The 25,737-nt window shown below is 42.8% G+C and overlaps 1 protein-coding gene and 1 pseudogene across 3 annotated transcripts in view; one reads left to right on the forward strand and one right to left on the reverse strand.

The window, feature by feature from the left end:
* Window positions 1-3,303: 3,303 nt before the first annotated feature.
* On the reverse strand, window positions 3,304-3,959 carry LOC308431713 (tropomyosin-like; annotated as a pseudogene). Its single transcript has one exon. The product of its transcript is annotated as a tropomyosin-like (transcript).
* A 3,760-nt stretch (window positions 3,960-7,719) lies between these two features.
* The window catches only part of AVEN (apoptosis and caspase activation inhibitor), a 145,253-nt gene continuing 127,235 nt past the window's right edge, over window positions 7,720-25,737 (forward strand). For both annotated transcript variants that reach the window (XM_080931248.1, XM_080931247.1), the window contains exon 1: window positions 7,720-7,993. In XM_080931248.1, the coding sequence (XP_080787374.1) occupies window positions 7,763-7,993 (231 nt within the window). In that variant the 5' untranslated portion in view covers window positions 7,720-7,762. The remainder of the gene's footprint in view (window positions 7,994-25,737) is intronic.

Consider the following 25,737-nt stretch of genomic DNA (forward strand, 5'->3'; position numbering starts at 1 on the left):
AGGTTCTGTGTGTATGTATATGTATAATATGTACAAATTACACATGTGTATTTTAATGTATGTGTATATAATGGATTCCAGTTTGTAATGGTATTTTGAGTATGCAATTGAGAGGGTCCCTGCACCTGTTTCTTATGCCTCTCCTTGGATTTCTTTTCATCTGCTTGTTTTGTCCTATTTCAGTCTGCTAAGCCTCTGTTCTATTTTATTTTGTTATTATCCCTTAGATAACTGTTTTTTAATGAGAGAAAGAAAAGGGATGGATTTGGATTGGGGAGGGGAAATGTGATTCTGTAATCAGGATATATTATATAATAAAAAACTATTTTCAATAAAAGGGGGGGAAGCATAGTTAGATTGTTTTGAGTTTTACAATGTATGGCCACAATGATTACTTTGAGATAAACCTTTATATACATTTTTGCTAATTTTCTTAAGGAAATTTCTAGAAGTATATTCATTTGGTAAAAAGCTGTTATTAAAAGCTATGGGCATTATGAAGGCATTTTATATAAATTAAAAAAGGTAAGTAAAGGCAATGAATTATCCATTTCTTACTGAAGCATTTGTTTATGTAAAATGTGCTTATTTATATTTCCTCTTATAAAGGTTTTTGTTAGGACTCTGTAGTGGCAATTTTGGCATTTTTTTTAAGAAAAAAAAAAGCAGAAATATTGTGAGAATATGTTTTTGGGGCTGGAGAGATGGCTCAGTGGTTAAGAGCACTGACTGTTCTTCCAGAGGTCCTGAGTTCAATTCCCAGCAACCACATGGTGGCTCATAACCATTTATAATGTGATCTGATGCCCTCTTCTGGTGTGTCTGAAGACAGCTATAGTGTGCTCATAAAATAAATAAATTAATAAATCTAATATATTCATTTTCCTTCCAGAAGTGTAATATGGGCTGCTTCTGATTGTCCACACGAGCTGACTATGGTTTGCCTCATGCTCTGGCAAGGCATGATCTTTGATGACTGTAGATAGTTTCTGCGATTGTACAGCCTTTTGGATTCTGGGGACTTTTCAGAGGATATATACTTACTAGGGCCCTGAGAGGAGGGTTGGGTTGTTGGTTAGTTGTTTCAATTATGTAAACTTTCCATTTCAATCCTGAAAAAAAAAAAAATCCCCACAGTGCCAAATTTTAAGCTACCAACTTTGTCACTGAACACAGAATTTTGAAGAAGATAATGTAGCAAACCATTTTGATCTTGGTCACTTGGAGAATGAGGCTAGACTGTCAGTGTGCCGTTAAAAATGCCCTTTTTGTCTAAGAAAATATCTTCCTATCTGTCTGAAAAAAATATCCTGACAGTGAAGCTCAAACTTGCCCCAAGGAACTCGAAGCCCCTAATCAATAGGAAGTAATCTAATGATAAAGTTGTCCCATTTTCCACCTCTGACTTTATTCAGAAATCTCTTTCCTTTCCTCTCTATCCTTTTTTCCCTCTCTTATCTACTGTTAGGGGGTTGAAATAAGCAAATCTTTTTGCTTCCTATGCCCAGTTAACACAAACACACTGTATTTGTGGAGTAGGGTGAAAGAGAGAAGGAAGTAGCAAAAGGTTACTTTGTCCAAGTGTTACATGGCATGATCCTTGAAACCTCAACATCAAGTTTTACTTAAAGAAAATGCTACATTATGTGTTTTTGTTAACTGGAGGTAGGAAACAAAAAATATTTGCTTCTTTGTAACTTACTGGCATCAGTTCTCAATAATGAAAAATGAAAATTGTAGCAACAACTATAACAATAACAACAGCAACAACAACCACCCGGAGTGGAAAACCAGAATTGTAGAGAGAGGGAGGAAGACCTACTACAATCAAGTCACTGTCCTCCATTATTGGAGGATACAACAAAAATGTCAGGGAACCAACACAAGGACCCTCGGCAGACAGGTAATTTGCCCATCCCTTGCTCTCGGACCTGACGGCTTCAGAACTGTGAAAGATGATTGGGTGCATGTGAGCTACGCAATCCTGTGACAATCCCCCAGTGCCATTTTTCTTTTTGGAGGGACTGGCTCTTTATTCAAAATGTCACTTGTCGATATTCAGTATCAAAACAGTTGCACTACAGGGTTTTCTTTCTCCGGTCCAGGGTTTTCCTTCTCCGGTCAGAGGACAGGACAGACAAGCCAGGAATCTGCAGGGTGCCCACCTAACAGGCCAAGAAGAAACCACCTGAACGTGGCAGTTGGGTGGGGACACTTGAAAGATCAGCATACCACTTGCCCATAGACTGCAAAGAATTCTCACAGCCAATGGGTTGGCCAAGGCAGCCCCCCAAAAAATTCAAAATAATACAAACATTTTTAAGTTTTTTTTTTTTTTTTTTTTTTTTTTTTACATAAGCTATTCAAGATTTCTCCAGCCCTGACTGACACAAAGCACAGTGGGATGGCAGCAGAGACAGCAGCTTCAGGAGGAAAGGGCGATGAGATGACTTTCATGTGGCTAAATCAGGGGCACAAACATAATTCTCCTTCTCTGTCTCCCTTGGGGGCAGGTGAACTCTAAGAGGTCACCACAACACTGAGGGGCAGCATGGTCCGGTTTTGAGGGGCTGGGAAAGGGGTGGAGCTTAGACGAGTCTGGGCTCAGGGCTGGGGCAGAACAGTAGCTCGCTTGCCTAACCTGCACGAGGCCCTGCGAGGTGGGGGCGTCTCAAATGTCTTACTGTCTTATTTGGTCACATTCTCAAAGTCTAACCGTCTATTTGGTCACATCTGATGGAAAAAGTAAAAACCAAGTGTAAAGTTGTTCAAAGATATCAAAGCTGAAAACCTTCACAACCCGGAGCGGTTTTTGTTTCTGACTAACTTCCTGTAATCCCCCTGTTGTTTGGCTAAGATTTGGTGCGGAGCACTGAGGTCTCCCAAAGTGGAGCCTGCCTGGGCTCTCCTGCCTCTCAGTAAGGCAGGCCCATTGCTGTGTTTCTCCTCTAAGGGGATTAGGCTAAAATGTGCTGCTCTAAGCTGCAGAAATGCTCGGAACGTTAAAAATGGTTGCTAAGATAAAAAGTAATCACACTGCATATCCCAACTGCACTGAGGACACTTTGCGTTGTTCTCACATTCCCTTAAATATTGTTCCCAAAGGTGTTCAGCCCCTCCAGCTGGAACTCTGGGAAGGGGCTGACACAATGAAAAAGACGAGAGGGGTAGACAGGGTGTCTGGAGGGAAAGCAGCCTTCAGTTACAAAGATCAGCCTTCAGTTTCAAGGCTTTAGGGAAGCTGGCCTGAGGCGGAGTCAAGGTCAGAGGGAGGAGCGGCCGCAGGGCAGGGATGGGGGAGGTCTACATCTCATTCAGGTCCAGCAGGGTCTGCTCCAGCATCCTTTGTGTACAGAGACGCTTCTCTTTGGTGCATTTGAGCTTATCTTCCAAGTCGTCAATGGTCTTTTCCAGTTTGGCTACCGATCTGGCAGCAAACTCGGCATGGGTCTCTGCCTCCTTGAGTTTATCAGCAAGAATCTTTATTTCTTCTTTATACTTGTCTTCTTTTTGAGAGTACTTTTCTTCAAAAGCACTCAGCTCGGCGCGTTCCTCCGTGCGTTCCAAGTCTCCTTCAATAACCACCAACTTAAGAGGCACCTCTGCATACTTCCTGTCTGCCTCTTCTGCAATGTGCTTTGCTTCCTTTGGCTGGATTTCCTGAGTTCCATCTTTTCTTCATCTTTTCGAGCCCGGTTTTCAATAACCTCATACCTGTCTCACTCCCATCACCACCCTTTTCAGCTTCCTCTAACTTCTGCAAACCAGTGGCAAGGCGCTCCTGGATACGGTCCAGAACCTGCGGTTTAAGGAGGCCACCTCAGCTTCAGCCTGCTTCCGCGGGCCCGCCTTTCTCTCTCCACTTCCCGCTGGAGGCGCTCTGTCCTCTCCTCCGCATCATCAGCCTGCAGAACTTGGATCTTGGGCTTTACCACCTCGATGGTGGTGCTCCCGGCCATAGTGCCTACCCAGCAGCTTCTGGAAATCAGGTTCCTACCTCCTCCGCTCGGCGTTGTAGCCGCTTCTCCCAGTGCCAAATTTTAAACTACCAACTTTGTCAATGAATACAGAATTTTGAAGAATTCCGTACCAAACCATTTTGATTGCGGTCACCCTGAGAATGGGGTTTGATTGCGGTCACCCTGAGAATGGGGTTAGGTTCTCAGGGTATTCTTAAAAATGTTTTTTTCCTCTCTGCTTAAATCCTCGTCTCTCTCTCTCTCTCTCTCTCTCTCTCTCTCTCTCTCTCTCTCTCTCTCTCTCTCTCTCTCTCTCTCTGTAGAGATAGTATGACTCTCCTTACTGTTCTTATGGTCTTGTGGTCTGTGCTTGGTGCTTATGATGAGTTGGGAATACTGACTTTGAGAGCTCGAAGTAAGGAAGAACGCATTAATCCTAAGTGCCACTGGCATGCTGAATTTCACAGATAGATACAGAGAATCTGTATCATCTAACTATCTCAGCAGATAGAAAGGATAAAAATATAGTGTGCATCAAGAAAAGAAAAAATGTAGAAATGATTTTAAAAAAAAAAAGGAAAATAAATGCACCGTGTCAGAAATAATGGTGTCTTCTGACAAAATGTTAACCCTTTGGCAACGAGATAACAAAACTGCAAAATGCAGTGTTAAGAATGCTACTTATTGCTGTTGAACAGGATGGGGCGGTGACTAGGCTTTATATGTGCGTGTCCAAATACTGTGACTCAGGCAGCCTGTCCTGACTTGTCCTCCTCCTGAACCCTTGACTCTCTCCTTATTAATGGCATTAGTGGTCTGTCCACTCCTGCAATACACATATGGCCATAGACACAGCCTTCCAGAGCCTAATGTCCTCATTTACATTTGAATGTAAAATCCTAAATTTCCCATTTCCTAGATGTCTCCTTGGCTCTCATTCCTGTTTACATTCTGACCACTATGGCCAGAACATGTCTATTGATTTTATGTCTCTGACTAAAACTTAAATTTCTTTTACAGATTTTCTCAAGAGCCATGGAGACATTGAAGCCGGGTGACCCTGGGTTTGAACCATTCCATTAATGTCTAGCTATATAGATGTAAAAGTTATTTAATATTTGAGTTTTCTTTTGTGTAAACTTCAGGGAATCCACTTGAATCTACCTCCCACAGTCAAATAGACTCAGGACAAGTACTGTCAATAAACAGCCAGTTACCCTCCCCACCTGCCAATTCCTGGGAGTGGAATCCTTTTCCCTATCCCTGTGCTGGGACCTGTGACTTCCTCCTCTAACTCCCAAGGCCATGGGCCTAAGAGTGTCAAATGTACACCTAAGAAAAAGTTTTTCTCCCTAAACTCCTTAACTTTATCTTTTGCCCATAACATCCAGGTGTTCTCAGAATCTACATCCGGGAAAGCTACAAAGTAGCTACCCATGGGTGCTCTGGCCCAGCCTCACAGACAGCTTCAACTGGGCCCATACACTCCTACTCCCAGATGATCCCACAACCTGGACAGCAGTGACCAGGTCTTTCTTTTCGGACTTGGCCAACATTCCAGCTTTTTGCACACCCCAATGTTAGCAGGAAGTACTCATAGTTATTCCTCCCCTTATTCATTCATAATCAACCAAAGGTGGGGATGTTTGGTAATGGACCCCGGGACAAGGAGCTAAGTTGTATATTTAAGTATCAAACCAGACCTTGCCTCCAGGTTCTCCCAGCATCCCTAGTCCTTACCTGGCATACCCTGCTCTCAGCCTTGAACTTTCCAGCCTAGGGGCTGGGTTGCCCTCCCCTGATAGGACTTTTTCCTAAATTGTCCAGACATTTTGGTTCCCTCCTCCTGACATGCCCCTTTTCTCCCTCTTCAACACCCCCCCCCCCATGGTGACTTTCTGGGCTTGAATTTTCACTGGTGGAGAAATAACCTATCAGTTAAGAACAATTATTGCTCTTGCAGAAGACCAAGGTTTGGTTATCAGCATCTATATAGTGGTTCAGACTATCCACGGCTGGAGTTCTAGAGAATCCAAAGCTGTCTTCTGGTGTCTCTGGGTACCAAGTACTCATGGGGTTCATATAATACAATGCATACATACAAAACCATCATACTCATTAAATAAAATAATCTAAAAAAATGGTAGCTGAAATTGAGCCTGAAGACAAAACTAATACACAGCGATCCCTCCCTGGTTTCTACTTGGAGCTCCTGCCATGAATTCCCGCCTTGGCTTCCTTTAATTATGTACTGCAAAGCAGAAGATGGAATAAACCCGTTCCTCCCCAAGTTGTTTTTGTTCATGTTTATGACAGCAACAGAAAGCTAAGTCGGACAAGAAGCTACATCTGGTCAGTGAGCACCAGGCATTAGCCTGTCCTCACTTAGGGCCACAGCGTCAGGCTTTTCATGTTGGTGCACTCTCCTGACTGAACCATCTCTCCAGACACCATAGAAGTTTGTGTTTCCAGACTCGGTTCCAGAAACCAAGTGTATTCGTTCAGATGAAGCAACCTACAGTGTTCGGTGATTGGTGAGTTCTGAGTGCTTTGCAAGGGATAGCCGTTTTAAAAGACATTTTATCTCTCGAGCTGACACACCTTCAGGAGTTCCCTCATCATGTACGCCCCCCCCCACCTGTTTCCGGTCAACTCCAGTTTCGTCATCAAATTGTACCTTGGGGGTTTACTTAGGGAAAGCCAACTTCCAGCTTTGGTTTTGAACTTCAGTTCACCGGAACAGAATCATTTTATTATGTTCCAAGTGAGCTGAGCACTTTAGGGTGGGGGTCAATCTGGCCTTTAAATTCTGATCATAGTACCACTGGTATATGGTTCTGTACACAACTGGAAGCGATGCACCGGTACAAGGAAGGGGCTTTCTTTTTTGAGATAGGGTCATTGTGTAGCCCTTGCTGTCCTGGGACTCACTCTGTAGACCAGACTGGTCGTGAACGCAGAGATGCGCCTGCTGCTGGCTCTCCAGCGCTGGGGTTAAAAGGCCCACGCCACCATGACTAGGCTTTCATTATTTTCATGTAGCTTCCTTAAGACAAAATTAACCTTGGAGTCTGTGGTATCTCTTTCTTTCTTTCTTTCTTTCTTTCTTTCTTTCCTTTCTTTCTTTCTGTCTTTCTCTCTCTCTTTCTTTCTTCCTTTCTTTCTCTCTTTTTCTTTCTGTCTTTCTCTCTCTCTCTTTTTTTCTTTCTCTCTCTCTCTTTTTTAACCGCGCCAAAGATGAGATTGTAGCACCCTTCCACTGAACTATGTTCTCAGCTCTCTCTAAACTAACCTTCCTGTCTTGTCAAGTCAAGTCCTGCTAGGAGTCAAGCTCTCTAGGGCTGTTGCCTCATTGGAATCCCTAAGAGAATCAAGCGCTCAGTAAATGTGAGTCAGAGCAACTACATTTACAAGTTCTCTTCAACATTTTCAAGCATCTTTTCCCTTTCCTACTGGACCCTCCATCCAACTGAGCCGCTGTCCACAACTATGACATGGGAATCACCCTTACCCCATACCTCCTTCCTAAATCCTGACTTTAAAATGGCGTTATCTTCTTAAAATTAGGAAGTTAACTAAAAAAACCTCATCGGACATCTCGGGCTTTGCTTCATGCAAACAGTCGTATGAACTAAGAACTATCACACAAAGTGACTGACGGCGTCCTTCTTATTACAGATCACTCCTGTGGTCCCCGCCCCGGCCGGGCCCCGCGCCCCGATCGCCTGAGCCGGCGCCAGGCCGCTTCCGGTGGGGCCTGCGCTCTCCGCGGCGGCTCGCGCGCTCTGCTCGCCGGCGGCCTCATGCAGGCTGAGCGCGGGCTTCGAGGCGGCCGCGGGCGGCGGGGCGGCCGGGAGCGGCCCGGAGGGGACCGAGAGCCGGCCGGGGCCGCGACGGCGCTGGCGAGAGGAGGCCACGGGGACGGAGGCGGCCGGCGGGGCCGAGGCCGGGGTTTCCGCCGAGGCCGAGGAGGCGGCGCCCCGCGAGGCGGCCGCCGGGAGTCCGGAGGCCGGGGCGGCGGAGCCAGCGCGCGGGTAAGGAAGGGGTGCGGGTGGCTGCGGCCGCTAGCCGGCGTGCAGCGCGCGAGCCACGGCGCCTGCGCGGGATGGAGCCGGGGGGGCGCGCGTGGACGGTGCACGCGCAGCCCTTGACAGCTGGTGTGTGGCCTCCCGGGTTTGCTGGTGCAGGAGGCCCGTGGTCTGATGGAGACTAACGGCGACGCCTGGTGTCCGGGCTAGAGCTGAGAGCACTGTCATAGAAGTTCCCGAAGTCTACCCGAATGGGCTAACCAAACAGATTTACTCCGAGAGAACTGTTCCTCTGTCCTGTTTCCCTTATCCCATCCCTCGTTGCCTAGGTAGCAGTGTCTGTTGTCACCCACTTCAGGATGGAGGGACATGGGGGAAGATTGTGTCTTCATTTCGGTGATCTCTAAGATCCTTCCCAGTCTTCAGATTCGTATTAGTCTAATAATACCATTCTGGGTACCTAAGGATTAAATGAGGAGAGATTGACCGACTGCCTGAGGCCTCTTTGTGCTCATATTTGGTTGGGCACATTGGTGCCCTAAATCAGGATTAACTGCAGTCCTCTGAAAGCAGTCAAGAGAGTTCCAGCTGCAGAATTCCACACAGTACATCCTTTGCTTTCCCTCTGGATGACTAGACTGCAAATGGAAACAACTTCTAGATATGTACTTCTCCAAATAACTTACTTGGGAACCAAGAAACTGAAATCATTCCATCTAAGGACGGGTGGAATGGGCCCTGAGCTAGCTGAGTCTGATAAGCAAATTATCAGGCCAGTCAGCTTCAGGGCAGTGTGATATTATCCTTAAGGCAATCATTAACTCCACAAAATGCAAGAATTTGTTTAGTATCTATTTTTTTTAAAGAAATACATTGGTTTTTTCCACATCCTTGGGCCTGTGAATATATGTATGTGTGTATGTGGTGTGTGTGTGTGTGTATGTGTGTGTGTGTAACTGCTCTTAATCCTCTCTAAGGGCCCTTGCCTGCATATGCTCCCATGCACACACACATTCATGTCAATAAAAAGAAGCAAATGTTTGACTCCAGTAAGGATTGTGGAATCCTTTCTGGTGGTTATAGTTTTAATCTTTAAGGAACAGCCATACTGCTCTTTAATGCTGTACCAACTGATGTCACCACAGCGTAGGAGAGTTCCTATCTCTGCACTTTTTGCTAGCCCTTTTTAGTTTTCAAATTCCTCCTCTTCCTCATCCTCTTTCTCTTCGTCTTCTAGACAGGATCTCACTGTGTAGCCCACACTTGCCTTAACTCAAGATCTTCCTGCCTCTACTTCCAAGGTATGGGATTTCACGTCTACTCACATCTGGGTTTAGTTTAGTCATTTAACTGTTTGTTTGCTGAGAAATAATCTTATTATGTAGTTCAGCCTGGAACTCACGCTCACAACTCATCCTGTGTCTGTTTCTCAGGGGCTTGCATTGTAGGAGTGCTGGTCTTATTTTCACTACATATTTGTTGTTGTTTTGTTGGAGGGTTATTTTACTTTTTTTTTTTTTTTAGATAGGGTCTCAGTATGTAGCTTTGGTTGCCATGGAAATGCACTCTGTAGACAAGGCAGGCCTTGAACTCAGATCTGCTTGCTTCTGTCTCTGGTGTTGGGATTAAAGGTGATTCTCATTGTCTTTGTTGTTCGTTTGTTTTTCCACATTTATTTAGAAGGTTCTAGATACTTTTAGTTGAGTAGCTTGTTCTCACGATTTTGATGATTAGTGACACTGAGATTCCATTTCATATATGTACTGGCCATTTGGGTATCCTCTTTGGAGACATATCCCTTCAGGCTATTCAACCCTGTTTTAATCAGATCCTTACTGCTTTTTGTATTGAGTAGTTTGAGGTTGTTATGTATTCTACAGAATCATCTTCTGCTGGGTAAACAGTTTGTTAACATTTCTTCTCCTACTGTAGGCTGTTCTTTTACTCTGCTGGCTGTCCCCTCTGTCACTCTGCTGGCTGTCCCCTCTGTCACTCTGCTGGCTGTCCCCTCTGTCACTCTGCTGGCTGTCCCCTCTGTCACTCTGCTGGCTGTCCCCTCTGTCACTCTGCTGGCTGTCCCCTCTGTCACTCTGCTGGCTGTCCCCTCTGTCACTCTGCTGGCTGTCCCCTCTGTCACTCTGCTGGCTGTCCCCTCTGTTGTTTAGTAGCTTCTTTGTCGTGATCCTATTTGTCAAGGTTGTGTCTGTTGTTTGGGCTGTTGAGGTCAGATCCAAAGAAAGCTTTGCCCAAAGCAAAGTTCTGAAGTGTTTTCCTGATGCTCCCCCCCCTCCCCGCCCCAAGGTTTCAGGTTTCATATTTGTCTGATTTATTTGGGGTTGATTTTGTATAAAGTGTATTTCTTTGGGGTATGGATATGTGCATGTATCTCTGGGGTTTTCTATTCTGTTTCACCAGCTCCTCATTGTTCCTTTTTGATGGCAAGAACGGTGGTGCGCATGTTAGTAAATCACATTTAAACAACATGCTTTTTTTTTTTTTTTGAAAATCAGGACTGTACAGTTTAGCCTCTTATCTACTCTTTGTAGTGTGTCTTAAAGTCTGATATTGTAAGGCTTAACTTCTGTTTCTTTGCTTAAAATAGTCAAGGTCTTTTGTAGTTTCATGCACATTTTAGGAGTGGTTGTTCGTTTCTTTGAAGAATGTCTGACTGTCTCAGTGGGCTTTGCATTCCGTCTGTAGATCACTCTAGGTATTATTCTTATTTGAACATATTGGTCCTGTCATTCATGAACACCGGAAGCTGGTGTGAAAGCTTGTAATGTCTTCCCCAGGTGCCTTCACTTGTTTTGATATGAATCACTTCTTTTTACATTTATTTGTGTATATTTTATGTAAATTTTTTGTTGCTGTTGGTTTTTGATTTATACTTCACCTTCACCAAGTTAATTTTATATCCTGTAATTTTTCTTAATTTATCAGTTTTAAAGGTTTTTTGGTGGCATGTTTTATATAATATATATTATATCATACATATTATAGAATTATATAATATACAGAATATACATATATAGCTATACATAACCAATGTCACCTGCGAGTAGGGTGACCTTAATCCCTCATTTTCTGTTTTCATGCCTTTATTTCTTTTGTTTCCTCTCGCTGAGACTTTAGGAGACTGGATCTTACTATGTAGCCCAGGCTGGCCTGGAACTCACTATGTCAAGCAAGCTTGCCTCAACTCAGAGAGATCCTCCTGTCTCTGCTTCCCAAGTGCTGAGTGTGAAAGGGGAAGTGTTAGTCTTTTTCCCAACGTTTACTGTTTTCATGAGTGGTTAACAGGGTGGCAGTTAAGGCCTGTTAGCAGTCCTTGAATTCTTTTCTTTTCTTTTTCTGTCAGATAATAGTAAGTAATTAACATTTATTGAACACTTAGTTATGAGATTTGCACAGCAAGGCACAGCTAAATCACTCACAGTTATGGTTAAATTACTTATTCACAACTAATCTGCAGATCACTGAGCCTGGATTCCACATGGGTCAGTTGACTCCAGAGCCCTCTCTTTTGGTTACTGCTCTGAGCTTCTGGTAGGATTTGAAGAGGTGGCTCAGTGGTCAGATCACTTGCTGCACAAGCATGGGGACCCGAGGTCACATCCCCAGCACCCTTGTAAAAAGCTGGGCACTGCATCTTGCACCTGTAATCCCAGCACTGTGTAGACGGGGCATAGACAGGAGGAATGCTAGGGCTTGCTGGCTGCCAGCCCAGCAAAGCTCCAGGTTCACTGAGACAGTGTTTGAAGTCAATGAGGCAGAAAGCAGTGGAGAAAGATCCCCAGTGTCTTCTGCAGGCATGTACACAGACAAGTACACTTGCATACACAGATACATACTGCAGATGTATATACAAACGCACACACACAGGGTTGGGGAAGGAGGGGAAGAGGGAGAGGAAACTGTTGAGTGATGTTTTCACATACCTTTCCCCTCATGTTTATTATATATGATGATTGCAAGGCTGTATAGTGATACTGGTCACATATTTAGCTCTTTGAATGTTAGCAGACCTTTGTGTCCCTATCCATATTTATGTGGCAGACGTCTCTGTCTATCTATATTCACTTAAAAAAACAAGTGAGACAAAGTCTCACTGTGTAGCCGAGGCTGGCCTCCACTTCCTGGCACAAGTGGGTCTCTTGCTCAACTTTTCAAGTATTTGGGACTACAGACCTGTGCTACCATTCTTAGTCTGGTCAATAAAAAGTGGGAGAGCTGTTAATAACCACACTAGGACTTTGAAGGCATATATTTTTTAAAAATTATATTTATTTATTTTACTTTTTTTTTTTTTTTTGCTTTGTAACTAAACCCTGGCTTGAGTAGTAGACAATATTAGCTATTGCTGAGATTCTAATACTCTGAAAAAGGAAGCATCTCAGACACAGAGCTGATTTGGTGTCATGTCAGGTCTTAGCAGTTGCCTGAGGCTTGTGCTGTCCCTGAGGCTAACGTGGGTCACTGGATCATGACAGCCACTGGAGACTGTAAGCTTGTTAAACTCAGACTCGACAGCCTCCGAGACTTATGCCCACCTTTCAGAAAGACAAGCCAGCTTGGCTAGTAGCTGAACGTGCTCAAGTGTCCCAACAGAAAATTGCTTTAGGATTACGTTTTTAGAGCCAGGCTACATAGTGAGTTTCAGGCCAATCTGGGCTACATTTTGTGGAAAAGGCTTTTGGCATTTTCTCATCATTGTGAGCCATGGTGTAGACATTCGTTAAGTGTCCTGTCTATCTGTTCTTGGTAAGTGTATGCTGTTTCGAGGTGTGCTTTTTCCACTGGCCATTATTTCACCTCTGTATTTCCATGATCTATATAGATACCGATCCTCAAACGGTTCACCTTATACTGAGAAAACCACGAATATGTTACATCTAATATGTTTTAAAATCAAACAGATCAGATACTTCCAAAATACATAATTTCCAGCATATTCTGTGCTTTTATTAATTAAAACATGGAGCAGGAAACCATTTTAAGGGCCAAGGATGTGGCTCTGTTGCTATGATACACAATGTATAGCATGCACAAGGCCCTGGGTTTGGTCCCCAGCACCACATAAACTCTGGGTGTGGAGTTGCATGCTTTATCAGAACTCAGAATGGGAGGCAGGCTAGCAGACGGTAGTCAGAGGCCTTCATGGGCTACATGAAACCTTATCTAATGCCATAGAAGCATTTAAAATAAAAGTCACACCACTTTTATGAGTGGATTTAAATACTGTAGTGACTTGATACTGGCTTTATACATTTCAAAACTACATCAATAAAGTCTTTAGCAGTAAAATTTCAACTGTTCCTTATTTATACCTTTAAATTCATATTCCCCCCCATATTTCCCAAATAACTTTATTTGGAGTAATAGATTTTAACTTGAGAATTGTTGCCTTTCACTTTTGTGTAATAATTTTTGTTTTATTTATTATTATTTCTTGTTTGTTTTTGAGACAGGGTCTTACATAGGGCAGACTGGCCTTGAACTTCTGATTCTTCTACCTTGACAGTGCCAGGGTTTCTGAGTGGTAATAGCCATTTTATTAACTTAAGTGTAATTAGGATGACAAGGCTTGTATCAAATTCATATATATTAATTTAGGTCATCAGTTCTATGATTCTTCTATTTTTTGTATTTATCAAATCAGGTTACGAGCACAGAGAGATACTGTCAATTGCTGTGTATTCAGAAAGACAGTCACTGTATATAGAGATCTATATGCTCTCTGATATGAATGGATTCTTATCATTTGTGACTGGAAAATTAAAACTGTTCAGCTAGCAAATACTTAAATGTGCTTCATGAATTTCATGAATGTATGCATGTTTTGAATTCCTAGGGCATCTAGAATTGTGCTGTTACAGTTTGTGTCTGCTCATTTGACTTTGTGTTTTTGTGTGGTTGATTAGGTGTTAGATTTAATCTGTATTTTCTGCACTCTGGAGTATGGATTACATAGAAGGCATTTCCATCAACAAACATTCTGATAAGAGATTCTCTCTTTCTCTCTTTGGTTGTATGAGTCAAGGTCTTTTATTCTACAGCCAGGCTGTTCTGGAACGGGATGTTGTCCTTGGGGTGGATGGCCTTGACTCTCCTGCTGGGATTATAGGCAAGTGCCACCCAGTCTAGCAGGACACCGCTCTCCCCAAGAAACAAATACGAGAGTCTAAAGCAAACCTGTCAACTGGGGTGTGCTCAGAGCAGGGGGGCCGAGGAATGGCTCCTCTGTTTATAACACACCCAATAGGAACCTGGTCGTGATGTGAGGAGGGCTACAAAGTATGTTGCCGTCCCCCAAACATGACCTACACATTAAAAACAACCAGACTGAACCAACCAAACCAAACCAAACCAAACCAAACCAAACCAAACCAAACCAAACCAAACCAAACCAAACCAAACCAAGAAACATAAAATTGTGTCTTTTAGCTTCATCAAAAAGCAGTTGACTTCTCTGTCAAATTTTAACTCCACCTCCAAAGCAGCTTTCCAGCACCAAAACAAAGAACAGAAGCTTCAGGCCCAGAGTAGAAGGCGTGGCCCAGGGTGAGAGCCTGAATCTGGTGTGCTGGAAAGGCCCAATCTGCACCGGGCCCAAACTGGCAGTCAAAGCAGTTTTAGCTCTGAACAGCAGGTGGGGCAAGCAGCACATTATTTTGCTAAAGAACCAACCGGACCAGGCTACTGGGCAGGTGGAAACCATAGCTGGGAGAGCTTCTTATTGGCTACAGATCTTCACTGTCTGTGTTTCTCCAGTCCTGCGTCTGTCCTAGGTTTCTGGAGAGAAATGAGAAAGGATGCATTCACATCGCCGATCTCTCTGTTGCTTCTCCTTCCTTTGTTTTACAGAGACAATTCTGTTTTTTAATCATCGTCACTGTGCATATTGAATGTTCACAGTCTTGTTACTCAAAAACACTTTAAGTACAAAAATGCTGAACTTTCCCCAGCCCTCCCCCCCTGCTTCCCACTTTGGTGACTTCCTTTGTTCCTCAGTTTCCCTTCTTTCATACAGTTGCTTTACACACACACACACACACACACTTTTCTATATCTCTATAAAATCTAGAAACCACAAATGAAAGAAAACATTTTTCCCCCCGACTTTGACTGTATTTACTCTTATTACCTGTTCCTCTGTTTTTGTTTATGACTGAAAGAATTCTGTGAGCACATAGATTGCACTTGCTTTATCCATCCCAGCAGGGGAAATGCATTTGACGGTAGATTGTTTTACTTTAGGGAGATGTGAGACATTTCCCCTTCCTGATCAACAGCCTGCATGCCTGGGCCAAGACTAGTTGACAACTGTATTGTATTTAGTGTAGCAGTGGGTATTTTATCCTTGACATGACATTCCAAATGGAAATGTTTCCTGAAACTGCTGTGTAGAGTAAACTCCAGGCCTGGAGTGGTGCCTTGTTTCTGAATGTTACATATATCCATAGAATGTATCACGTGAAGTATCAAACTTTGGAAGTTAGTTTCTTTTGGGTCTTTAGCATCTTCTGATATATTCATTTTTGCTTAGTGTACGTTCTTATTGTCTGGTTGGCAGAAATAGAATTTTCATAGGTAGTGACTTTGTGGTACCAGTCACCCAAATATCATATCCTTAAAAACACATTTATTTTGTTACTATTCCTACTTATGTTCACATGTGTGAGTGTATGCCAAGTGTATGCTGGTACCCATAGAGGCCAGTAGAGGGAGTAGCCCTGGGGCTAGAGTTACAGGCAGATGTGAGCTGCTTCACTTGTGTGTCAGGAGCCAAACTTAGGTCCTTTGCCAAAGCATTACATGTTCTTAACCTTCTCAACCATTGAGACATTCCTCCAGTCCTACACTTTTGTTAAAGAACAAGTTTATCCAGGTGTGGGGATAATGCCTATAATCCCAGCACTCAGAAGGCTGAGGCAAGAGAATTATTCGGTTTTATTCTGCCAAAACTAGATGGAACATGAGTGTTGGTAGACCTTAACTCATCTTAGCTTTCCAACTCTATTCCTGTGCTGTTATTTTTCTTCCCCTTAACTTGACACAAGCTAGGGTCATCTGGAAAGAGCCTTTCATCGATTGGCCTGTGGGCAAGTCTGTGGCACGTTTTAGTTAATGACCAATGTGGGAGGGTCCAGCCCACTGTGTGGTGCCATTCCTAGGTAGGTGGTCCTGGGTTCTATTAGAAGGCATGCTGTGCAAGGCTTGGGCATGGAGAGCAAGCAGGGCAGGAAGCAGAGTTCCTCTATGGTCTCCTAGGTTCCTGCTATGCTTGCGTGCCTGCCTTGGCTTCCTTCAGTGATGTGGTCAGGATGTGTAAGCCAAATTTACCCTTTTCCCTCTTGTTACTCTTGGTCATGGTCTTTATCATAGCAACAGATAGCAAACTAGGGCATTCCTATTGAGGGTTTAAAATACAGTTTATTCATAAGCCTCATAGCTAGAAGAAAGCAACACCAGAATTTAACTTGCACTTTTCTCCCAAAGAATATTTAGATATTTTCAGTAGGAATCTAGGGACTGTGGAATTAAGTGTTGCTCTGGATTTCTGAGAAGCCGAGGTTAACAATCTCAGACTTATGCAGAAAATAAGGCCACACAGTGCTGGCGTGCCCTGCTAACCCCACACTTGGGTACCAGGTCCCACTGTACTGTGCCTCAGCTTCCAGGCATTCAGCTTGCCTTACCTACTCACTACCTTGATCCTGGGATTTGCATTTTGTCCTGCTGGATCAAGAGCTTTGAGAAAATCCTTTCTCTACAGCAAGGTGAAAGCTTTCTCCTTTCCTCCGGGCAGGCATCTCTGCTGCCCTTTATTTTAATTAAAAGATTTCCCTTCTTAATGTTGGAAGAGCTTCCTAAAGGTCACACTTGAAAAGAGCTGCAGAAGGGAGACATAGATCTCAGGACTCTGTCCCGTTGTAGGAGAAATGGTCTCTTGAAATTCACAGAAAAAGTGCCTGTTCTTATTTTTTAAATTCTGGCTCTAGTAGGGAAAGGAAGGGAAGGACATTTCCCAGTGTGTAGCTATGTTGCCATACAGTTAAGGTCAAAACAAGGGACATCAGTTCAACCAAGGGGTAAGTCAGGCCAGCACCTTTTGAATGCCATGCCCCTTGTGGCAATAGTAGGGGACAATACATGTGGGTGCCTTCACACAAATAACATGTAGGCATAATTCCCCCCCCCCAACCTACTTTAATAAACATTCAACCTCCCTTCTAGCCCACCACCCACCAGAGGTGGTGGAAGAGAAATTCATTAGGACATGGGGGAAGTAGACCTGTTTTTTAATTTTTTTGTTAATATTTTTATTGGATATGTTTTATTTACATTTCAAATATTATCCCCTTCCCTGGTTTCTCCTCCATTAACCCCCTATCCCATCCCCATCCTCCTGCTTCTATGAGGGTGCTCCACCATCCACCAACCCTCTCCTGCTTACCTGCCCTGACATTCCCCTACACTGGTGCATTGAGCATTGGCGGGACCAAGGGCTTCTCTCATTGATGTCCAACAAGGCCAACCTCTGCTACTTGTGCAGCTGGAGCCATGGGTCTGTCCTTGTGTACTCTTTGGATAGTGGCTTAGTCCCTGGGAGCTCTGGTTGGTTGGCATTGTTGTTCTTATGGGGTTGCAAACCCCTTCAGCTCCTTTAATTCTTTCTCTAACTCCTCCATTGGGGACCCTGTTCTCAGTTCAATGGTTGGCTGTAAGCGACCACCTTTGTATTTGTCATGATCTGACAGAGCCTCTTAGGAGACAGCTCTATCAGGTTCCTGTCAGCATGCACTTCTTGGCATCTGTAATATTGTTAGGGTTTGGTAGCTGAATATGGGCTGGATTGCTAGATGGGGCAGTTTCTGGATGAGCTTTTCTTCAGACTCTGCTCCAAACTTTGTCTCCATATATCCTCCTGGGAGTATTTTTGTTCTACCTTCTAAGAAGGACTGAAGCATCTACACTTTGGTCTTTCTTCTTCTTGAGCTTCATGTGGCCTGTGAATTGTATCTTGGATATTCCGAGCTTTTGTGCTTATCAGTGAGTGCATACCATGTGTATTCTTTTGTGACTAGGTTACCTAACTCAGGATGATATTTTTCAGTTCCATCCATTTGCCTAAGATTTTCATGAAGTCAGTGTTTTTAATAGCTGAGTAGTACTCCATTGTGTAAATGTACTACATTTTATGTATCCATTCCTCTGTTGAAGGACATCTGGGTTCTTTCCGACTTCTGGCTATTATAAATGAAGCTGCTATGAACATAGTGGAGCATGTGTCCTTGTTATATTTTGGAGTGTCTTTTGGGTATGTGCCCAGGAGTGGTATATCTGGGTTCTCAGATAGTACTATGTCCAATTTTCTGAGGAACCGCCAGACTGATTTCCAGAGTGGTTGTACCAGCTTACAACCCCACCAACAATGGAGGAGTGTTGCTCTTTCTCCACATTCTCACCAGTATCTGCTGTCACCTGAGGTTTTGATCTTAGCTATTCTGACTGGTGTGAGATGGAATCTCAGGGTTGTTTTGATATTTGATATTGGCATTTCCCTGATGACTGAGGATGTTGAACACTTCTTTGGGTGCTTTTCAGTCATTCAGTATTCCTCAGTTGAGAATTCTTTGTTTAGCTCTGTCCCCCATTTTTAAATAGGGTTATTTGATTCTCTAGAGTCTAACGTCTTGAGTTCTTTGTATATATTGGATACTAGCCGTATATCAGATGTAGGATTGGCAAAGATCTTTTCTCAATCTGTTGGTTGCTGGTTTGTCCTAAGACAGTGTTCTTTGCCTTACCGAAGCTTTGCAATTTCATGAGGTCCTATTTTTCGATTCTTGATCTTAGAGCATAAGCTGTTGGTGTTCTGTTCAGGAAAATTTCCCCTGTGCCTATGTGTTCAAGGCTCTTCCCCACTTTCTCTTCTATTAGTTTGAGTGTATCTGGATTGATGCGGAGGTCCTTGATCCACTTGGACTTGAACTTTGTACAAGGTGATAAGAATAGATTGATTTGCATTCTTCTACATACTGACCACCAGTTGAACCAGCACCATTTGTTGAAAATGCTGTCCTTTTTCCATTGAATGTTTTTAGCTCCTTTGTCAAAGATCAAGTGACCATAGGTATGTGAGTTTATTTCTGGGTCTTCAATTTTATTCCATATCTAACTGCTTGTCTCTGTACCAATACCATATAGTTTTTTTTTTAAATCACTATTGCTCTGTAATATAGCTTGAGTTTGGGGATCATGAGTCTCCCAAAATTCTTTTGTTGTTGAGAACAGGTTTCCAATATCCTGGGTTTTTTGTTATTCCAAATGAATTTGCAAATTGTTCTAACTCTATGAAGAGTTGAGTTGGAATTTTGATGGGGATTGCATTGAATGAAGTAGACCTGTTTAAGAACTAGTTCTTTGGGGGCGAGCCCAATCTTTGTTGTCAGCTTCACTAGCAAACACCTAATATGAACCAGCAGCTGCAGTCCAACCCACCATACACAAACCAGCAAGGGTAGTTTAATCCAGAAGAAGCCAATCGGCTGCTTCAAAAGCTGCAGTAACCTCAGGAGAAGTTCTTTGGTGAGTTTCTTTCTATGACGTTACCACAATCAAAGTTCAGCAATGCAACGTAAGATGAAGTCATACATGCATATTGTTATTGAGGAATAGCAAGGCAGAACAAAGTAGATTAATGCTGGAACTCCTTCTGGACATCATGAGTTCTTTCACCTGTGTCTGCTTCAGGAAAATATTCTTTCATGTGTCTGCTTTAGCAAAACATCTTTTCACTTGTGGGCCCCAGCAAACCATCACTTGACATAACTCACTTTTCAAAGTAACCAGAAGTTTCCACTACACAAGACCCTTCTTCCTCTTATTTACAAAATACTTGAAAACTCTGACTTGTGCAGCAATTGCTGTTTGATTTCTATGGTCTTTGGGAGCCACTTCTGAAAGTTTTGTGAGCATTTGCTCTCTTTTCCCCTGTCATTAATGTCACATGTAAATGCTCTTTATGAAGAAATGATTTTAACCTGAAACAAATGCAGCCAGCCCTCAAAGCAGAACCGACAGGTGTTTTATACACCAGCCACCAAAGGAGAATGAAAAGGAAGGGAAATTCAAGAGGAGCTTCACATGCTGGGAAGCCAGATCCCTTACATGAAGCTTTATACATAATTGGTATAGTGGCTTGTTCTTCCCCATTTTGTCAGTGTGTGCATGAGACTAGCACCACATGAATCAGGCCCTTGCAAGACAAGAATTCTGGCAGATCTGTTGTCTTTTGTGTGAAATGGCAAATCAAACAGCCTTTGCTAGCTAGGTTGAATTTAAAAAGACAATTGAAGGGTTGTGTGGCTGGGCTTGTCTGGCATGTGCAAGGCCAGCAGGCTAATTCTTAGCAAAAGGAGGGAGACTGTTAGGTATGTACTGCATTTGAGTTTTGTGAAAATTGGTGTAGTAGTTACCCTTAAAGACTTTTGTCACAAGAGGAATATGATTATAATTTGATCAAGGGTCCAAATGACATGGTGGGACCAGTCATGAGGACACTCAAAATATTCAGCTGCACAAGTGTGCCAGAGCAGGGATAATGGAAGGGCAGCAAGAACTGAGATCACTCAGCCCTGAGGTAGTATGAGGAGATGGGCCCTTAGCATATATAAGAAGTAAAAACTGTAGCGATAGGCTGATTGAGCTGTAGCTCACACCTGTGCTGTCTGCCTGTCTCTCTCCTTCCCTCCCTCCCCCTCCTCCCTCCTCTTTTTCTCTTTCCTTCCTTACTTCCTTGCTTCCTTGCTTCCTTGCTTCCTTCCTTCCTTCCTTCCTTCCTTCTTTTCTTTCTTCCTTTCTTCCTTTCCCCTCCTTCCTTCTCTCCCACTTCCTTCCTTTTTTTCCTTCCACCTTCCTTCCATAATTTGCATACAGTCGACTTCTGTTTTAGTTTGCTATGGGGTATTTTTTGATAATTTTTTAATGAGTGACTTGAATCTTGGCTGTTTTAATGATTGCTAGGATGAGTTTCAGTGAACAAGTTTTTGAGTTGGAGATTTGTTCACTTATAATATTGGGAGTAGGGAGGGCTGAAGAGATGGCTCAGGAGTTAAGAGCACTGACTGCTCTTCCAAAGGTCCTGAGTTCAATTCCTAGCAAACACATGGTGGCTCACAACCATCTGTAATGAGATCAGATACCCTCTTCTGGTGTGTCTGAAGACAGCTACAGTGCACTCACATAAAATAAAGAAATAAATCTTAACAAAAAAGAAAGAAAGCGAGCAGGGATGTGATCTATTTTAAATAGACTTCATCTGTACTCATGTAATTGCTTACGTGTAAGATCCTGTCTACTCTCTAGGACTTAACTGAAATTAAGTAAGATCCTCAATGAAAATAAGTTTGGAAACATGTATTATTTGGGATGTAGCTTAGGTATTAATGCTTGCCAAGTGTGCATCAGGCTCTGAGTTTAGTCCTCTGGCACTGTTCGATCTCCTGTTCCATCCAGGTAGTCTTCCATTTTGCCACTGGTAGTTATGAGAGCTTTCACAAGGGTTTTAGACACAAAAGAGATTTTATAGTTTTTTTCCCCCCTTTTAGATGGTTTTACTCTATAGCTTCATGTTAACCTTGAACTTGAACCAATTTTCCTTATCTTCCTGAATGTTAGGAACATAGGCATGAACATGTAGAGAATTATTTTTTTCATGCTAATATTGTGTTCAGTGAAGGAAGCCTGGTATGGGGCATATATTTATACTCAGCTCTCAGGAGAATTGCTGTTTGGGGCCAGCCTAGGCTACATATCAAGATTCTGTTTCAACAGCCCCAGGTCCAAACATTACCCAGTAGCAAAGCTTCAATGAGATGCACTGAAAAACATTAAGAATTTAGCCAAGCCTGGCTTAGAGAATCACAAGTTTAAGGTTTGCCAAGGCATCGTAATAAGACCCTGCCTGTCTCAAAATAAAAACTAGTCATGAGGTAGTAGGTGCAGCTTAGTGTTAGCATACTTAGCTGGCATGAGGGAGGCCTTAGGTTCAACACTAATATTGTCAAAAAAAATTCCAAGACTCTAAACATTGCATGGGAATTGCATTTGGGAAGCCTGGGGCAGGAGAATCTGGAGGTCAGTCTGGGTTACCTCCTGAGGCCCTGTCTCAACAAGAGTACTCAGTTGAAGCTGTTTTGTGCATTGGCTGAAGTGTAACAACACAGACAAGAACTGCAAGAAGGTGGTTCTTATTTTGCAAGTGTTGCCAGGGAACAGAGTTTTAAAAAATTGTAGAAATTTAGGCTCCCAGAAGCCACTTACCGTGGTAATTGCCATCTTACTAGAACTGACGGCTACATGGCAACAGGAATGTTATGTGAGGAATCTTAAGTGACAGATCTTTCAGGGTAGCTGATGAGATGACACTTCCTTCAGGGGAACTGCTCAGCTTCATTGGATCAAGGTGGGTGAGTGACATGGCAGGGCTGCTTTGCTTCCTCTCTCTGGAGAGACTTGAACATTTCTTTTAGGCTTTTAAAAAGACGAACTATTAACAAGTAGATTGAGTGGTGGATTTGGGAAGGAGGTGGATTTAGTTAAGGAGAGGAAAGTTGAATAGAAAAAGATGTTAGAAAAGCAGTGGCTTAGAACTCTATGTTGAAGAAGAAATAAACCTTATGCTACTACTACTATTGCTAGTGTAACAGAGATGTGGATTTTACCTTGTTGCCTACATTGGCCTTGAACCCTTGAACTCAAGCAGTCCTTCTGCCCAGCTGGGTGAGAATAGGTGTGTGCTACCACACCACACCACTGTTGCAGGAGATTTGATCACGCTGTGAACTTCGAGGTTGTGTTATTTACTGGAAAAACCTGATTCTAGTTGTGTGACTCAGTCCTAGCACACACCTTTAATCCAATTAGAAACAGTTTTTCCAGTAACACAAATCACTACTGCTTGGCTTCAAATGGATTTTCTTTTTAAAGATTTATTTATTTATTATTTTATGAGTATGTGTGTATGCCAAAATATACACTACCGGCATACATATATGTGCAGGTACTCACAGAGGTCACAGAGGACCTTGAATTCCTTGGAACTGGAGTTACAAGTGGTTGTGAGCTGCCTTTGGGTACTGGGAGCCAAACCTGGGTCTTAGGAACCAAGCCCAGATCCTCTGGAAGAGCAACAAGTGCTCTTAACTGCTGAGCCACCTCTTCAGTCTCTCCAAATCAGTTTTTATTTCAGAAGTCGGGTGCAGCTACAACAATTATTTTAAAAGACAGAAGGAGCTGTTGAATTGGGGAATGGCTGGAAAAATTGGGGTGGTTGCATTTTAGGATCTGAATTGCCTTGAGATTGTCACTGGGAATGTGAACCCTAAAGATAATTCTGGGTCGGTCTCAGATAGAAAAGGGAGGCATGTTCCCAGATATTGGGGAGCAAGTGATTATTGTTCAAAAGTGGCAGAGACCTTGACTAAATCCAGGTCTCCCAGTGGTATTTGTGTATTAGTGAGCAAAGAATTGCTGGCTCTATTGTTCTGAGAATAAAAGTGTTGTCACGCCATTCACTGTTGGTGGAAAATGGTTGTTGTTGTAGGCCCTGAGTTGCTAGGATTAAAGGCATGTACCACCACACCCAGCAAATGGCCAGTTTTAGATTATCCATCCTGAGCAGTTGAAGGATTTTCTTCATCTCCATTCTGTACAGTAGGTGAAGTCAAATCGACTCTGGCCTATTAGAAAAACTGCATGTTAAACAGTATTCATCTTAGCTGAGCCCCCTGTGTGTTCTAATGGAACTTTGTTGTTGTTTGTGTTGCCAGTGGGCAGGATAATAGCTCAGCTGTACTTTGATGATAAGTAACCTTATCTGCTACTTTATGAACACTGCAACCAACGGCCAGCATCCAGGTACAAAGCATTACGGTGCACATTACCAGTGTAGCTTTGAAATGATGTCAACATAAAAACAGCACCATGCTGATGTAGTGCTGTGTTCACTTGCTTTGTCCATGTTTACTGGCTGATGTAGTGCTGTGTTCACTTGTTATGTCCATGCTTGTACAAGGAAGCAAATGACTCCTATGCTTTATTTCTTCTTTTACTTTCCTCTGATGGGGGCTCCTTTGGCCCTTGCATTTGAGTAGGGGCATTGAGATACTTGTTTGGTGCGCCTCTAATTTGAGATTAGGGAGTCGTTCATCTGCAGGAGGCCAGTCTGTTAGGAATACTCAGGGACTATTGAATAGCAGTAATTGCAGGGTCCTTAGTCCTCTCCAGGGCTCCTGCCTTTATTTGAATGTTTTACCACAGGAACAGGCTCTCAGGTCACAGTTGTGTTTTATATCAGAATCATTATCTTGCTCAGGTATACATTTTGCTATGTGCTTTAGCTGCTTAGAGATTTCAGGCTAACTGGAGAAGCTTCTATGAACTTACTCAGTGGGACAATAAAAGAATATTATGTTTTTCCGTGCCAGCCCTGCTCATACTTTGAGCTCTCGTTTTAGCCCCCAAGCCCTCATCAGTCTCTGGTGTTAGTCACTGTAAGTACAGATCTCACTCGCTAAATATCTTGAATGAGCCAGCATCTTAGGGCCTTCAGAAGTTTATAGTGATGGCAGCCTCGAGGCTTCAGGCCACATTTGTAATCTCTAGATTTTAATATAAGTGGCCATTTTCTTGTTTTTACAGTGAGGTTTATGATAGTTGGGGCCTGAAAGAGATCCTGGAAGGGCTATTTAGTCCATCCTTTTAGGAAACTTTATGCAGTTTCATTTAGGTAAGAATTACTGACTAATATGAAATTTGTTGCATGAATGGTTGATGACCAAAGTAACATTACAGAAATGTCCTAAATAGCAATGGGTTCATATCTGTACTGTGAGTGGGTAGACCTGCCACTCAACCCTTCTGTCAGTCATAAGGTTAGTTATGCTGGGGTTTTTTTGTTTGTCTGTCAACTGATGTTATATAACTGTGTTCAGCGGACCACATACAGTGTATTTTAGTCAAGTCATATCTAACTGAGCTCGAGGTAAGATTGAAAATTAAAAACAAATTTGTAAATAATTTAAGAAAAAGATGGAAAAAGCCAGACAGAAGACGGACTCTTCTGCATGCTCCCTCGCCTGGCCTTGTCAATAAATTGACACACTATTAAGAAAACCTGTGCTAAGTTTCTGTAACACTAAGGACACTATCAAGAAGACAAAATGTCAGCCAACAGTTTGGGAAAGGATCTTTACCAATCTTACATCTGGTAGAGGGCTAATATCCAATATATACAAAGAATTCAAAAAGTTAGACTCCAGAGAATCAAATAATCCTATTAAAAAATGGGGCACAAAGAATTCTCAACTGAGAAACACCGAATGGCGAGAAGCACCTAAAGAAATGCTTGGGGGCTGGAGAGATGGCTCAGAGGTTAAGAGCACTGACTGCTCTTCCAGAGGTCCTGAGTTTAATTCCCAGCAACTGCATGGTGGCTCAAGCCCATCTGTAATGGGATTTGATGCCCTCTTCTGGTGTGTCTGAAGACAACTACAGTGTACTCATATATAGATAATAAATAAATAAATAAATAAATAAATAAGTAAGTAAGTAAATAAATAAATATTAAAAAAGGAAATGCTCAACACCCTTAGTTATCAGGGAAATGCAAATCAGAACAACCTTGAGATTCTACCTCATACCAATCAGAATGGCTAAGATCAAAAAATCACATGACAGCAGAT

Source organism: Micromys minutus, assembly GCF_963924665.1.
Source record: "Micromys minutus genome assembly, chromosome: 17".
Classification (NCBI taxonomy): domain Eukaryota; kingdom Metazoa; phylum Chordata; class Mammalia; order Rodentia; family Muridae; genus Micromys; species Micromys minutus.